Source organism: Maniola jurtina, chromosome Z (genome assembly GCF_905333055.1).
Source record: "Maniola jurtina chromosome Z, ilManJurt1.1, whole genome shotgun sequence".
NCBI classification, from domain to species: Eukaryota; Metazoa; Arthropoda; class Insecta; order Lepidoptera; family Nymphalidae; genus Maniola; species Maniola jurtina.
Genome location: NC_060058.1, coordinates 14,084,911 through 14,101,091, shown reverse-complemented (window position 1 = coordinate 14,101,091; position 16,181 = coordinate 14,084,911). Strand labels below are relative to the sequence as shown.

General features: G+C 37.4%; 1 protein-coding gene across 4 annotated transcripts in view; it reads right to left on the bottom strand.

The window, feature by feature from the left end:
- LOC123880253 (voltage-gated potassium channel subunit beta-2) overlaps nt 1-16,181 on the bottom strand; it is a 37,001-nt gene that overhangs the window by 20,667 nt on the left and 153 nt on the right. For all 4 annotated transcript variants that reach the window (XM_045928275.1, XM_045928276.1, XM_045928277.1 and 1 more), the window contains exons 2-5: nt 15,235-15,336; nt 12,298-12,429; nt 9,762-9,873; nt 7,779-7,917 (exon numbers count right to left, since the gene is read on the bottom strand). In XM_045928275.1, coding sequence (XP_045784231.1) covers nt 7,779-7,917; nt 9,762-9,873; nt 12,298-12,429; nt 15,235-15,336 — 485 coding nt within the window. The remainder of the gene's footprint in view (nt 1-7,778; nt 7,918-9,761; nt 9,874-12,297; nt 12,430-15,234; nt 15,337-16,181) is intronic.

The following is a 16,181-nucleotide window of genomic DNA, read 5'->3' as shown; positions in this document are numbered from 1 at the left end:
AGACGTTTCCATAATTACTTTAAAAACAAATGTTTGTTTTTTTTTTCTACGCAATAATTTTAATTAGGTAATTACATTAAATAATGTCCCTGTTTTTTTTATAAATACGAAAGATTTTATATTGTAACAATAAATAATTATTTTAAAAAGCTACAGCTGTGGATTTTTAACAAGAAGAAAATAAAAACACAACTGTCCTGCCATACAGATTTTTTTCTTTTTAATTATAGTATGTCGCTTGGTATGATGTAAGGATTCTAACGATATGGAACCAAAAAGAAACTCACAGTGCATACATATATGAACCCTGAAAACTTTACACTCCGATTTTGCGTAGTCGTGCAAAATTCTGTAAGAACTCTTTGGATTTTCCGGGATAATGTACCTATTCTGTGTCTCCAAGATGCTAGGCTACTCTGTGCCAATTCTGTCAAGATGAGTTTCAACGGTTTAGCCGTGAAAAGGCAAAACTCGTAACAGACAGACACATTTCTAATATACTTATTCATTTATGATATTTTAATTTGTATTAATATTTTGAAAATTAATTAGAGGAAGTATTATCCATACCTACTCCATACTTACAATATTATAAATGCGAAAGTGTGTCTGTCTGTCTATCTGTCTGTCTGCTATCTTTTCACGGCCCAACAGCTTAACAGATTCCGACGAAATTTGGTACAGAGTTAGCCTACATCCCGGGGACGGCCAAAGGCTACTTTTTATCCCGGAAAATCAAAGAGTTCCCACGGGATTCCCGAAAACCTATCCGCTTAACCGATTTGTATGTTTGGTACCGAGGTTGCTTGCCCTGTAATTGACAACTTTTTATCCCGGAAAATGAAACAGTTCCCACGGGATCTTTAAAAACCTAAAACCACGCGACGAAGTCGCGGGTATCCTCTAGTAATTGATATAGAGGTTTATTTTTTTATTTTAGTGCATTTGTCTGTCTGTGCACGCTTCACGCTGAAACTGCAAACGGATTAAACGCAACTTGACATACTGATGGCTTATACCTACACCGAGTCAATTTATAAGAGTTTTATAAGTTTTAATACCAAGAAACATTAGGATTCGCCCTGGGTAGACTATTTTCTTTCAATATTTTATTAAATTCCTTAATCTAAGATGTTTTCCTTGTTCTGTCGTACTTACTGATCTTGACAATTCTTTTTTTTTTTTACAAAAGCTTTACCATGCTATGCTATGAGATAAGCTTCGAGACCGGTGTGCCTGGTGCACTTCGACTGCCCGATGTGCCAGATCCTTTTTTTAAGCACACGCAAACTGTGGAATCAACTCCCTTCGGCGGTTTTCCCACTAGATTACAACATGCGGACTAACAAAGCCGGCAACGCATTGACAGTTCCTCTGGTGTTGCAAATGTTCATGAGCGGCGGTAATCACTTAACATCGGGTGACCCGCCTGCTCGTTTGTTCGCTATTTTTAATTTAAAAAAAGCTTCAATTTGGTGAAAATTTCGGAACTGTAGAATGAAAGTCCTCAACAGGTAACAGCAAATCAATGGCGATCAGTGTAATGTCTTAGTAAAAAGCAGACTTTTAATGCACATGAAATCATCGAAAAGAGCTACCGCCGAGTTTCTTACTAGCTCTCCACGGTAGGAAACGTCTTCCACGCCAGTGGTAGATGCATTCGACGATTCAAAAGTTCTTGTAAAAGCTTATTTGAATATAATCAAAAATATTTCTATTTTATTTATAACGTAACGCTCTTAACAGGGCTCTCACCGTCACTTACTCCATACAATCGTAGTTCCAATTTCATTTGAATATTAAGCAACCAAAGTCCATGAAATTTTACAGACATATTCTAGAAACTAATATCTGTGTCTGTGGTGTTTTAGATTTTTCTAAAAATATGTAGTTTTAAAATTACAGGGGCTCAAAGATTTGTATGTAAATTTTTAACTTTGAAACCGAATATTTCAATTCAATTCAATTCCGAAATCTGGAAAACCACAGACATAGATATTAGTTTCTAGAATATGTCTGCAAAATTTCATGGACTTTGGTTGCTTAATATTCAAATGAAATTGGAACTACGTTTGTATGAAACGAGTGACGGCGAGAGCCCTCATACACTACCTAAATCCGAAGTCCAGCAAATGGATAATCCATTAATACAATGGCGGGTATGACTAAAGCACAGATGGACTTTAAAAGCTTTTTGGTTACGTGGTTTCAAAAACAGATTGGCTAGCTGAAAATGTATATTATATTCAAATATATTATATATAGTATGCAATATGTATTGTTATAAGTATAATTAATGTATATATTATATGTCGACTTCGTCTGTGGTGGCGTTTGCTGGCGCGCGTGTTGTGACTTTTTGGAGTGTTTTTTCTTGTTAAAACTGACTGAAAAGCGCTCTAAGGGGGTGCCGTGCGTATGTCGGCGAGCGCCGGCACAGACGGGGTCCATACCTGCATAGTTTAGCTAACTTGTTACAAATAATTACAAACTTGACATTGGCTAATCATTGTAAAAGCCAGACGAGAGAAGAAAAAAAAATATTATATGTCGTATATTATTACTTCGACTATATTGTTGTCTGGGTATATATTTACTTCCATTTTACTTCTATTTCCGGCGATCGTTCGAGCTAGCCCTGTATATTCACTGAGTAGGTAAGTATGTATGACACCATGACATTTGACATTGACCTTTTAAATTTTCCTTGTTTATTTTACAATTTTGCAAATTAAAGCCTAAAACCAATTTTATCGGACACGGCTAACGGACTTGGCTGACAGCCACGACTAATAGGTACCTATTTGGTTTACTTAGCTGTTGTGTTTAAAAGTGCATCTATGTACAATTATTTTGCATGTTTAAATAAGTAGTCTTCAATAAACCATGTGCTAAAGAAGACGTGTTTATTTATTACAACACCAATAGCGCACATGATTGTGCACACTATTGGATGTTAGTCGCAACTGATGTTCCTCCTTGAATGCTGGACGTCAAAGTCAAATAATAATTTATTCAAAAAAGGTGCTATTGTATAATTTTGACTATCAATTGTTGAATTTGTAAGATGATGTAGAAAGCTTCGGGGTTCCAAACGCGCCATGTCTTCAGGGTTCCAAACGCTTCCGAGAGATATCTCGCAACTCGCAATCCGCGTCCTAAACGTCTGTGCACAAACTATGAGTCGCGGCTTATGGATGCGCCCCATAATTTGTTTCCGCCTTCACATTTTTCGGGTTCCGTACCTCAAAAGGAAAAACGGAACCCTCATAGGATCACTATATTGTCTGTCAGTCTGTCTGTCTATCCGTCCGTCCATCAGGGAGCAAAACCTATAGGGCACTTCCCGTTGACCTAGAATTATGAAATTTGGCACGTAGGTAGCTTTTATAGCATAAGTAAAGGAATAATCCGAAAACAATGAATTTGTGGTTAAATTCAGAAAATAAATTAAAATGTGTTATAATTTTCAAAGTAAGATAACTATATCAAGTGTGGTATCATATGAAAAGGCTTTACTTGATTTTTATTTATTTTTAAGCATAATAGTTTTAGATTTATCGAGCAAAATGTCGGAAAAAGTACCCGAGTACGGAGCCCTCGGTGCGCGAGTCTGACTCGCACTTGGCCAGTTTATTTCTCAACATTCAATTAAAAGTTATTCAAACAAATGAAAATAATTTTTATCACACACCCACCCACCCTTCGCCCCCCTTCCTTTCACCCTTCGTGTGCGAGTGTAACTCGCATTTCACTTGTTTTTTATACGAACATAGTTTTCTTTGAAATAATTATTTATGAATAGAGATTATACACTACCTCCTATAAGAATACCAGAAGTGAACCTCAATAAAAATATAAGAAATAATAAATATAACCCTTATTTACATGATTAAGGCTTGATACTCAACAAAACTAAGTTAGCGCAATAATAACAGATGGATAAAACACGTCTGCACACTAAGATCGACCGAACCAAAGTGAGTCGAACTCTCGCAGGCCACTTTCAAGATAGTTTTCCGAGGTGGCGCCACCGTTGCGTTCCTAAAAACATTACCAACAGATGCCACGTGACTTCCGTTCAAAAGCGCGGCAAACATGTGCGATAACACTCCCTATAGCCTCCCTATCATTCCTTCCGTTCGCTTCGCCCCAGGCACTGCAGTATTATTTTAATTTAAAATGCAACATGCTGTCCAGTTTTTTTATATTGTAGGCGTGTTGTGGTTGTGAAAACGAATCATACAAGGCGACCCTATTGAAAAATGCAATCTGTTTTACCTATATATATACTTAGTAGGTCTCTTTTTAACCCCCGACCCAAAAAGAGGGGTGTTATAAGTTTGACGTGTGTATCTGTGTATCTGTGTATCCGTGTATCTGTGTGTCTGTGTATCTGTGTATCTGTCTGTGGCATCGTAGCGCCTAAACGAATGAACCGATTTTAATTTAGTTTTTTTTGTTTGAAAGGTGGCTTGATCGAGAGTGTTCTTAGCTATAATCTAAAAAAATTGGTTCAGCCGTTTAAGAGTTATCAGCTCTTTTCTAGTTTTCTTGTATAAAAGAAGGTTACATAACCGTTAGGTTCATAATATTATGTCAATTGACAAATGTCAAGCTGTCAAGATGGACGTTGCCTAGATATACATTATTATTTATTTGAAAATGATGTTTCGGAAAATGTTTGGGAAACTCCAAGTTTTTGAAAGTTATCAGCTCTTTTCTAGTTACTGTAACCTTCACTTGTCGGGGGTGTTGAAAATTTTTAATTTACACTTGTTAACTAAGAGTTATTGTGGAAGCGTCCTGACAGGAAAAGTTAAAACACCGGTCAAGTGCGAGTCAGACTTGCACACGAAGGGTGAACCTAAAATATAATAGGCTGTTATTTTGAAATCATAGACAGACACTTAATGTTACCTATTATCTGATTCGTATAATATAAATTGTACCTGCATGTGCAAATACACGTGTAAGTTGTTAGTACTTAGTATGTGTACTTGTGTCGATATATACCTATGGACATCTATGTATTATGTTACTCTCAAAGACCGAAAACGCTCATTGAACGATAAAATTGCCTTCAAAGCGTTGTGGTAATCGCAGAAAGGCCACGTCGAGAAATTCGTGTTATGGCTTTTATAGAAAAGCCCACAATGCGTTGTGGCAATGATGAAAAGCCTCAACGCGTAACTGAGTACTAAACCAGTACGAAATATGAGTACCCCAACTCCACGCAGTCTTGTGCGTCCTACTCTTAGAGTTTTTTGTCGAGCGCGAAGCCAGAAGCTTGTAAAGGAGATCCTGAATAGCGCAAGCACCATCATCATCCTCCTCATCCTCTCCCTCTGCCCCTTTTTTAACCCCCGACCCAAAAAGAGGGGTATTATAAGTTTGACCTGTGTATCTGTGTATCTGTCTGTGGCATCGTAGCTCCTAAACTAATGAACCGAATTTAATTTAGTTTTTTTATGTTTGAAAGGTGGCTTGATTAAGAGTATTCTTAGCTATAATCCAAGAAAATCGGTTCAGCCGTTTGAAAGTTATCAGCTCTTTTCTAGTTACTGTAACCTTCACTTCTCGGGGGTGTTATCAATTTTTAATTTACACTTGTTCACCGACTTCTTGGCACATCAAATTTGTTAATGAGCTACGCCAGAAGACACGCGCCGTCGCCGATTAATATGCGAGCATCTGGCTTCGCGCTTTACAAAATCACTAGCTAGGAGTATTACAGACAAGTCTACGTGGAGTCAGGGTGCTCAGATTTTGTTCTAGTTTAGTTCTCAGAACGCGTCGTGGCTTTTCTTCATGGCCACAATGCATTGCGACTTGTGAGCGTTTTCATAAGAGCCATAACACGAATTTTGTGTCGTGAAATTGCCACAACACGTTGTTAACTATTTTTTTTCCACTCAATGAGCGTTTCCGGTCTTTGAGCGTAACATATGTACTTGTACTATACATAGTACAAGTACATATGTGATTCTGGACACGTTTCCATTTGAAAATCAAAGCGTGATATTCGAATGTAAACATGCTCCGAAATTCTGTTCGATCAAAGGCTGGCCTCGAGCCCTTTGTCACTGTAATGCGTGCTGACGTAGCTACCCAATGTTCATGAATATTCACAGCCAAAAGGATAAATTGCATGGTTGATAAAACATGTCAATTGTATTGTAACACAGACCGCAATAACAAAGTCAAAGGAAAATAAAGTCATTTATTCAATTTGGGTACCTTTTAATTGTCAGTTGTTGAATTTGTTAGACAGTGATGTAATGGTGATAATTAAGTACGTTTGAAACTAGCTCACCCAGGTCTGAGAAGAGCCCACAACAAACTCAGCAGGGTATTCTTTTTATAATACCCAATACCCATCATTGTGATCTCCCCATTACCGGCCCACTACTAGTTCACACTGCCACTACTGAGCACGGGTGGAGACCCCTTTTAAGGGATGGATCAAAGGGATTAAATTAAATGTAAACAAAAGGGATTAGGCCATAGTCCGTGACGCTGATCCAATACGAACTGGCAGACTTCACACACCGTTGAGAACATTATGAAAAACTCTTAGGCATGGTTTCCTCACGATATTTTTCTTTACCTGTAACACAAGTGATATTCAATTGCTTAAAACGCACATAACTCTAAATGCGTGCCTGGGATCGAACCTCCGACCTCTCGAATAGAAGGCCGATGTCTTAACAATTAAGCTATCACCGCTTTTTACCAAATAGTACCACAGAATTCAAACTAATTTTATATAAATGCAAAAGTGTGTCTGTCTGCCTGTCTGCTAGCTTTTCACGGCCCAACAGCCTAGCCTTGGTACAGAGTTAACTTACAAATAAAAATCTTGTATCTTGTACATCCCGGAGACGGACATAGGCTACTTTTTATCCTGGAAAATCAAAGAATTCCCATAGGATTCTTAAAGGCCCATCCGTTTAACCGATTTATATGAAATTCACGCAGAGGTAGCTTGCATCCCGGAAACTGATATATGCAAATTTGTATCCCGGAAAATCATAGAGTTCCCGCGGGATTTTTAAAATACCTCCACGCTATGCGGACGAAGTCACGGGTATTATCTAGCACTTAATAGTTCGTACTTTTGTGCATAGTAGTACTAGTGGTAATAATTAAATTGCACTTTATCGCTGCGAACGATAGCTCTTATTACTCGTTACCTACGCCCGCCCTGCCGCTTGTTCGACAGATACGGTTATTCATCGTATTCTATAAAGTAAAAAAAAACTGGCCAAGTGCGAGTCAGACTCGCGCACCGAGGGTTCCATACTCGGGTATTTTTTCCGACATTTTGCACGATAAATCAAAAACTATTTTGCATAAAATTAAATTAAAATCTATTTCAGAATGTACAGGTAAAGCCCTTTCATATGATATCCCACTTAGTGTAGTTATTTTACTTTGAAAATTGAAACACATATTTTTTTTTTGATGTAACTACACCTACCTTTCATGATTCTAGGTCAACGGTTAGGTTTAGGTAGTACCCTGTAGTTTTTCATGACAAACATGACGGACGAACTGACATGACAGACGGACAGACAGAAAAAAATAAGGAAATCCAACAGAATTATTTATAACGGTTTGAATGGAAGGATATTAACTTTTTCAATATCGGCTCTAAGCCCTGATTAGGCCACAATATCCTCAACAATAAGAAAAGTACCTATACTTAGGGTTAGAATTTTGGAGTATATAGTAGGCATTCTCTCTACCAAGACCTCTCAGAGACTAAAGCTCACCCTGGACATGATGGCACTTTGACGAGGTCTCCTTGGACGGAAGGACAGACATCGTTGGCTGAAGCTCTCCAAGCTCTTGTTTCTTCTTCAGTGACGCAACACGGAGTTTCGCAGCATCCATCGCTGTCTATTGATTCATCTAGAAAATAAAGAATTTATCAAATATCGATCATTAGGTACCACCGATTATTAAGTTTACCTAACTACAAGTGTAAATTAAAAATTTATAACACCCCCGACGATCCAAAGTATTTGAGTTTTCCAAAACATCATTTTCAAATAAATAATTATGTATTTAGGCAACGTCCATCTTGACAGCTTGACATTTGTCAATTGACATAATATTATGAACCTAACGGTTATGTAACCTTCTTTTATACAAGAAAACTAGAAAAGAGCTGATAACTCTTAAACGGCTGAACCAATTTTTTTAGATTATAGCTAAGAACACTCTCGATCAAGCCACCTTTCAAACAAAAAAAACTAAATTAAAATCGGTTCATTCGTTTAGGCGCTACGATGCCACAGACAGATACACAGATACACAGATACACAGATACACACGTCAAACTTATAACACCCCTCTTTTTGGGTCGGGGGTTAAAAAAAACTAGATTGACGGTCTTAATCTGTAAAACCCTTTTTTTAACCAAGCGCATGAAAACTTCGCTATGTGGAATCACAAATCACAAATGTGAATGTAACAAAAACTCTCTGTACATCTTTTAAGTTAATAAATATAAATAAAATAAAAAAACTAGATATCAGAAGGCTGTTTAACTTAATTTTTTTGAAAAAATACTTTACTTTTAGATCAAAATTTGTAACTTAAAAAGGTTCTCTTAGATTAGCACACATGCTAAAGGACACGAAGAAAGAAAGGCACGCAGACGCATCGTTTAAACAAGTGTAAATTAAAAATTTATAACACCCCCGACGATCCAAAGTATTTGAGTTTTCCAAAACATCATTTTAAAATAAATAATTATGTATTTAGGCAACGTCCATCTTGACAGCTTGACATTTGTCTATTGACATAATATTATGAACCTAACGGTTATGTAACCTTCTTTTCTACAAGAAAACTAGAAAAGAGCTGATAACTCTTAAACGGCTGAACCAATTTTTTTAGATTATAGCTAAGAACACTCTCGATCAAGCCACCTTTCAAACAAAAAAAACTAAATTAAAATCGGTTCATTCGTTTAGGCGCTACGATGCCACAGACAGATACACAGATACACAGATACACAGACACACAGATACACAGATACACACGTCAAACTTATAACACCCCTCTTTTTGGGTCGGGGGTTAAAAACTAAGCAAAATGACATTAGAAACGAAAATTCTAAAAAATTACACAGCGGATTTTGCATACGCAGCGATGAAACTCTAATTCAGAATAAGTTTGGCCTACTACCCGCCATCGAAAACAATATATTTGTCCCTTCATTTTTGCTATCAGAATTGCCACGATTATTAAAATCAGCACGAAGTAGATATCCTAAGATTTCGATGACATTCTAGTGCGTACTTTTAATATGAAAATGTGCTTTGAACAGTCGTCTTTCTATTATGCACTAAGAGTCAACGCGTGCACGACCTTTGCTTTTTTTTATGTATGTATTTCGTAAATACATAGATGCGACGTCATAAACATATGTCGACGTAATATGACGCACTTTTTAGTTAAATCGATAATTTAAAATGGTCAGCTAAATTAAAACTAACAGCAGACGTGGGTTTAACCGATTTCGGGAGAACCTCTATTAAATAATTACCAAGAATTAATTTATTTAGGCATAGCCATCATCCCAATTGTATATGTGGAAGGATCTGGGAACTTAATGAATTATTATCCAAAGAAAACCCCTACCATTATGCGATTATTGGAAAGGGTCAAGACTTTACGTAATGGCGCAGGGAGATTAGTTGTAGTCTCCCTGCTATTATATATACTATACTATAATCTTAACTCACCTCTACAAGGGCCCAAACGGGAGAGGTTGATGAAAATGCCTTCATTATCATTGATGCTCTGACTCGACTGTGGTTTCGTTAACTGTGCGCTGCAGGCTTTCTTCAGAACGTTCTGTACTGCCGAGAATATAAGTTACTAGCTGATGCTTCCGACTTCGTCCACGTGGATTCAGGTTTTTCAAAATCCACAGGGAACTTTCTGATTTTCCGGGATAAAAGTAGCCTATGTCAGTCGCCAGATCTTTAACTATAAATAACCATGCAAAATATCACGTCGATCTGTTTCTCCATAATATGCATAATAGTTTTGCGTTGCGACGTGATTGAAGGACAAACCAACAAATAAACACACGCTTTATTATGTGGGTAGGTAAGTAGTGATTATGCGTTATACAGAACTGGCAGAAGCTGAGGTTTGATAGAAGCGACTGATATACTTACCTATCATCACTATCGTTATCAACCGATAGACGTCCACTGCTGGACATTAGTGTCTTGTCTTGACTTCCATACACCACGGTCCTGCAATATCTGCATCCTGTGGCCCTGTGACTGGCTTGAACTCGTCTTTCCACTTAGTGGGAGTCTTCCAACACTGCGCTTTCTAGTGCGAAGTCGCGACTCAAGCAACTTAGGACCCTAATTACATCTATCGATTTTTCGAAATATGTGCCCTGCCCTATCCCATATTCAAACAAATACCTAAACTATTTCATTTCATTGCCACATTAGTTCTGCAACCCGTTGAGCTATGTTGGTTACTCTATTTCTAAATGTATAGTATAGAAATTAATGAATATGATGTACTTAGTATGAAATGCATGAATGTAGTTATTACAAAAAATATTTTTTGCAGTTAGGAATTGTAAGAACTACATCTCCTGACTCCTAAGGATGCTCTGGTGTCGGAGCGAAACTTGCGTCGAGTGGTGTTGGGATTTGTCTGATGCTGCGTGGTGGTAGTGCGTGTGGTTTGCTTGGTGACTGACTTTTCCTGCATATTTATCAGTGGGAGGGCGGGCGGTGCATGTCGCATGCTGCATGTTGCACCATACAGATTTCTTTGGTTTGGCGGATTATAGCAAATTAAGCTTTTAGTTCCTTGTACTCTAGTTCTCTTACGGATCTTCTCATTTCTAATTCGATCCTACATTAATATATATACGTATTAAATATTAACTACCAGAAGCAAATGAACAGGTGGTAGAGTCAGAAATATCGATTCTACAGTTATAGTATACCTACTAAGGATAATAGGGCGGTAGAGTCATAGTAGATCGATTTGAAGTGCCATTTTACCGTTGATTACCTTGATTGAAAATTTCTAATCACACCATAACTAGAAAATCAACAGGTACCTAAGTACCATAATAGTTCGAAATTTGGATTTTACAGTATACTTACTTACTTCTATAATGGAAGCAATATGGTATGCCCATTGATTACCTAGCAATTAAATACCACTTGCTTTAACGATGAAGGAAAACATCGTGAGGAAACCTGCATGCCTTAGAGTTCTCCACGTTCTCAAAGGTGTGTGAAGTCTGCCAATCCGCATTGGGCCAGCGTGACGGACTATGGCCTAAACCCTTCTCATTCTGAGAGACCCGTACTCGGTAGTGGGCCGCCAATGGGTTGATCAAGATGATTATCATTACCTATCACGGAAAAATCGGTCAAGTGCAAGTCGGACTCCCACGCGAAGGGTCCGTACCATCGTACAAGAAATAAGATTTTTTAATTATTTTTAGGTTTCATGGCAGCCATTTTGATTTTTTTTATTATTTGTTGTTATAGTGGCAAAAAAATACACATTATACAAAAAATTTAAATGTCTACCTGTTACGGTTCACAAGATACAGCCCGCTGACGGACGGACAGCGGAGGCTTAGTAACTTAGTAAGGGTCCCGCTGGCACCCTTTGGGTAAGGAACCCTAAAAATGAACTAGTTTCCAATGGGATTGAGTTTACTCAGTTTTATAATGCTGCAAAGTATGACCGTGGCATTGATTACTTTGATTAATATATCATTAGCTATAACTACAAAATGATCACGCTGCAGGGCCATTGTTTCCTACAATAATTTTTAGGGTTCCGAGCATCAGAAGGAAAAAGGAATCCTTATCGGATCACTTCGTTGTCTGTCTATCTGTCGTGTGTGTCAAGAAACCTATAGGTTCATGGGAACATATAAGAATCATGAAATTTGGCAGGTAGGTAGGTCTTATAGTACAAGTAAATGAAAAAATTCGAAAACCGTGAATTTGTGGTTACATGTACATATAATGAACAAATAATAGTTAGTATTTTCAATTTTCAATGTAAAATAACTATACCAATTAGTGTTGTATCATATTATGAAAGGGCTTTGCCTGTACATTCTAATACAGATTTTTTATTTATTTTTATGCTTAATAGTTTTTGATTTATCGTTCAAAATGTCAGTTATATACCCGAATACGGAACCCTCGGTGCGCGAGTCTGACTCACACTTAGCCGTTTTTTTCATTGATGCGGAATGTGGCTCCTACTCACTCTGTAGTGTTTCGTATCTGGAATGGAAGGGCGGCTGTATCGCCACCTATTGCCAGCTTGCCGTTGCAAGTCGCACAATCTGTGATGTGACCACGAAGTATTGAGGCCACGAAGTTCTTCCACTGCTGCGATCTAATAATGAATACATACTATATATTATTGTTTAGTCTACCTTCTCAGTTTAGAATAGAATAGAATTAAAAGTGCACTTTTACACAAAATTCTTTCTCTTCACTCTTCGAATAGTTCGAACACATCTTTCGGATTCTTTCAGGATCCTTTAAGGATTGGCTTTTGCAACAATTTTACTCGGCTACTAAAGGACTATTGGATATTTTAGTGTAACCGCACTTATTACTAACTACTAGGTACTTATACAGAAACATCAGACACACACATAACATAAATTTACACGCACATGTTTTCTTTAATTTTGTTATCACCGAGCGCTTTCCAGGCCCGTTTTCTGAGACACAGTTTTGACTAGTTCAGAAAACCATATACAGGGTGTCCAAAAAGTCGTGGATCAAACGCAATAGGGAGATAGAAGAGGTCATTTCCAACAAAAAATTTTTCTTCAGCATGGCCATATTTAAATTGCCCTAAAAGTTATGAATATTTTTAGGTTTTATAACAAAATACCAAATTCTCTTACAATTAGCCTAATTAAAAAAAAAGTGTCATAAAAACAATAAAACAAACGATGTTACGTCATTACTAGATAATGTATCAGCACTACAAACCTTCTATTGAGGCTTTGGGTACCAAATTACAATAGCAATTAATTTTTTTCCAAAACTTTTAAAGCGTTACCAAAAATTAAATGTCACTTTAAAAGCGCACTGTGAAAAAAATGTACTACGGAAAAATGACCCTGTATCAGAAAAACTTGCTGATTTAATGCCAATTCCCTACCCAGAACGCCTGTCTTGCAAGTAGTTCGGCATTTGTATTGAATTATATGACGGTATTAATGTGAAACTGCCAGAAGACTTCAATAGACTTAAATAAACAGGTATATCTATCACATCATATGACTTATCTTACTCAAGACGATGATATTACTAAGCAAAGCACCTATCTTGTTTCTTTCTTTTTAGTTTATTTTACTTGTACCAAATTGGGTTCAAGTTGTTTCATTTTTCCGTAGTCGGGTTATAGTTTTTTCAACTTTTTTAACCCCCGACCCAAAAAGAGGGGTGTTATAAGTTTGACGTGTGTATCTGTGTATCTGTGTGTCTGTGTATCTGTCTGTGGCATCATAGCGCCTAAACGAATGAACCGATTTTAATTTAGTTTTTTTTGTTTGAAAGGTGGCTTGATCGAGAGTGTTCTTAGCTATAATCTAAAAAAATTGGTTCAGCCGTTTAAGAGTTATCAGCTCTTTTCTAGTTTTCTTGTAGAAAAGAAGGTTAGATAACCGTTAGGTTCATAATATTATGTCAATAGACAAATGTCAAGCTGTCAAGATGGACGTTGCCTAAATACATAATTATTTATTTGAAAATGATGTTTTGGAAAACTCAGATACTTTGGATCGTCGGGGGTGTTATAAATTTTTAATTTACACTTGTTTTTATAATATTTCAGGACACAAGAATTACAAGAGCCAAACGAAGAGTACAGTAGAAGAGACTTCAGGGTAGCAGATCCTGGTTGCTATCCATCCGGACAACAAATGTTTCTAATAACGAATCAACTCTGGTCGCTGACTGCTGTACCATACTCACCTAGGTATTATTCATTTTATTACATATTATTAATAATAATGTCCCCCCAAGTCCCAACCTGATTTCGGCCACGGGAGCTAATCTTCATAGAGAGAGTCAATTGTGCGGGAGATATTTTAGTACACAAGTAATTTAATTTATATTAAATATTTAACCGGGGACGGAAAGGTGCAGAATCGACGGCACAGGAAAACATAGCCTATGCTTGTCATTAGTAGATCACTCAAAATGGTTAACACTCACTTGACTTTTTTGCCTTCATCATTTGTATGGGATTACGTAACAGAGAGAGCGTATTAACTACTCTCCTTGCATAGAGTATAGAAATAACTTCAAGTTTTTAACTGACTTCAAAAAAGGAGGAGGTTCTCAATTCGACTATTTATGTTTTTTTGTCACGCGATTACTCCGTCAAATATGAACCGATTCTGATAATTCTTTTTTGTTTTGTAGGTCGTACTTCAGATGTGGTCCCATTTTAGTTTGTGAAGATCTGATGAATATCATCGGGGACGGAGAACAAAACTCCTCAATGGATAAAAGTAAATTTTTCGCGATCAGTGTAACAGCTTAGTAAGGAATAGTAGGTTTTAACCTGGCATAGGATATTTTAATAGAGTGGGGTAGCTAAAAATTATTTAAGTGAAATAATTTTTTTTCATAAAATAAATGACAGCCGACTTCAATAACCACTTGTACAAAGTAACTGTACCGTACCGTAGCTCCCACCCGTAGCCGTAGCCCATCAATAGCTTCAACTCAAAAGCCTCAATAGCTCAACGGTTATAGGATTGGACTGAATTCCGAAAGGTCGGCGGTTCAAACCCCAGCCGTTGCACTATTGTCGTACCCACTCCTAGCACAAGTTTTACGCTTAGTTGGAGGGGAAAGAGGAATGTTAGTCATAATTAAAATGGCTAATATTCTTTAAAAAAAAAAAAAAAAAAACTCGTAGCTCTCATCCCTCCATATGACTAGTAGTTCGCTCCGAACTAAGTAAGCTAAAAACTATATATTAGTAGTTTACTTTTAACATTAGATGCAAAAAAAGCTAAAGAAAAAATTAAGTTTTAAATTTATTAACGAATATATTTATACATACAAGAATTAATGTACTTCTATAATAACATTTTTGGAGTCGATGCCAATGAGGTGCCAATGTTGAATCACAAACAACATAAAAAGTAGACGGATCGTGAGTGTTTACCTCTCGTTTGTGTTCCTCCTCCGCTTCTATGGCACGCTGGTGAAGAAGTTTTATGTCCAACTTCCTAACTTCTTCTGCTTCTCTTGCTTGGCATTCTTTTTCCTAGCAAAAAAGAATTAACCATAGGTATACCTACCTAATTGGGACCAAAAGCTTAATTTACGATTATCCGTTGAAATATAAAAAATCTGCATAGTGCAACATGCAGCATGCGATATGCACCGCCCGCCGTCCCATTGCTAAACATGCAGGAAAAGCCAGCCACCAAGCAAGCAACACGCACTACCTCCACACAAAGTATTTTACGACTGTGCATTGTAAGGTCTACATCTCTTAAGATGCTCCGGTGTCGGGGCGAAACGTGTGTCGAGTGGTTTTGGGATTTGTGTGGCGCTGCATGATGGTGGTGCGTATTGCTTGCTTGGTGGCTGGCTTTTCCTGCAGGTTTACCAGTGGGAGGGCGGGCGGTGCATATCGCATGCTGCATGTTGCACCTTACAGATTTGTCTGTTTCAGCGGAATATAGCAAATTAAGCTTTTGGTTCCATACATATAATAATGGACTTCCGCAAAGTAAAGCCTGCTTCTATAAGTACGACAATCAAATATAAGTAACGAGAAAAATTGCTTTATATCAGTACTTTCTGGCAAATTAGATCACTACGCATAATATTAATATGAAATACGAAAGTGTGTTTGTTTGTCCCTCAATCATGCCGCAACGGATATCGACGTGATTTTGTAGCCACCATCAAGGTTATAGACTATGTCTTACGAAAGGTGTACTACGATGTAAGACTGCTTTTCCTCCAGAGAAGTGCTATGAATTATGCCGTGAGGAGATCAAAGCTAAAGATATAATTAATCCTTTAATTGATCGAGTTGTAGACGTTACGGTATCAAATCTTGCTACCACCCACGCCGCGGACGCCTATATTCTAGATTTG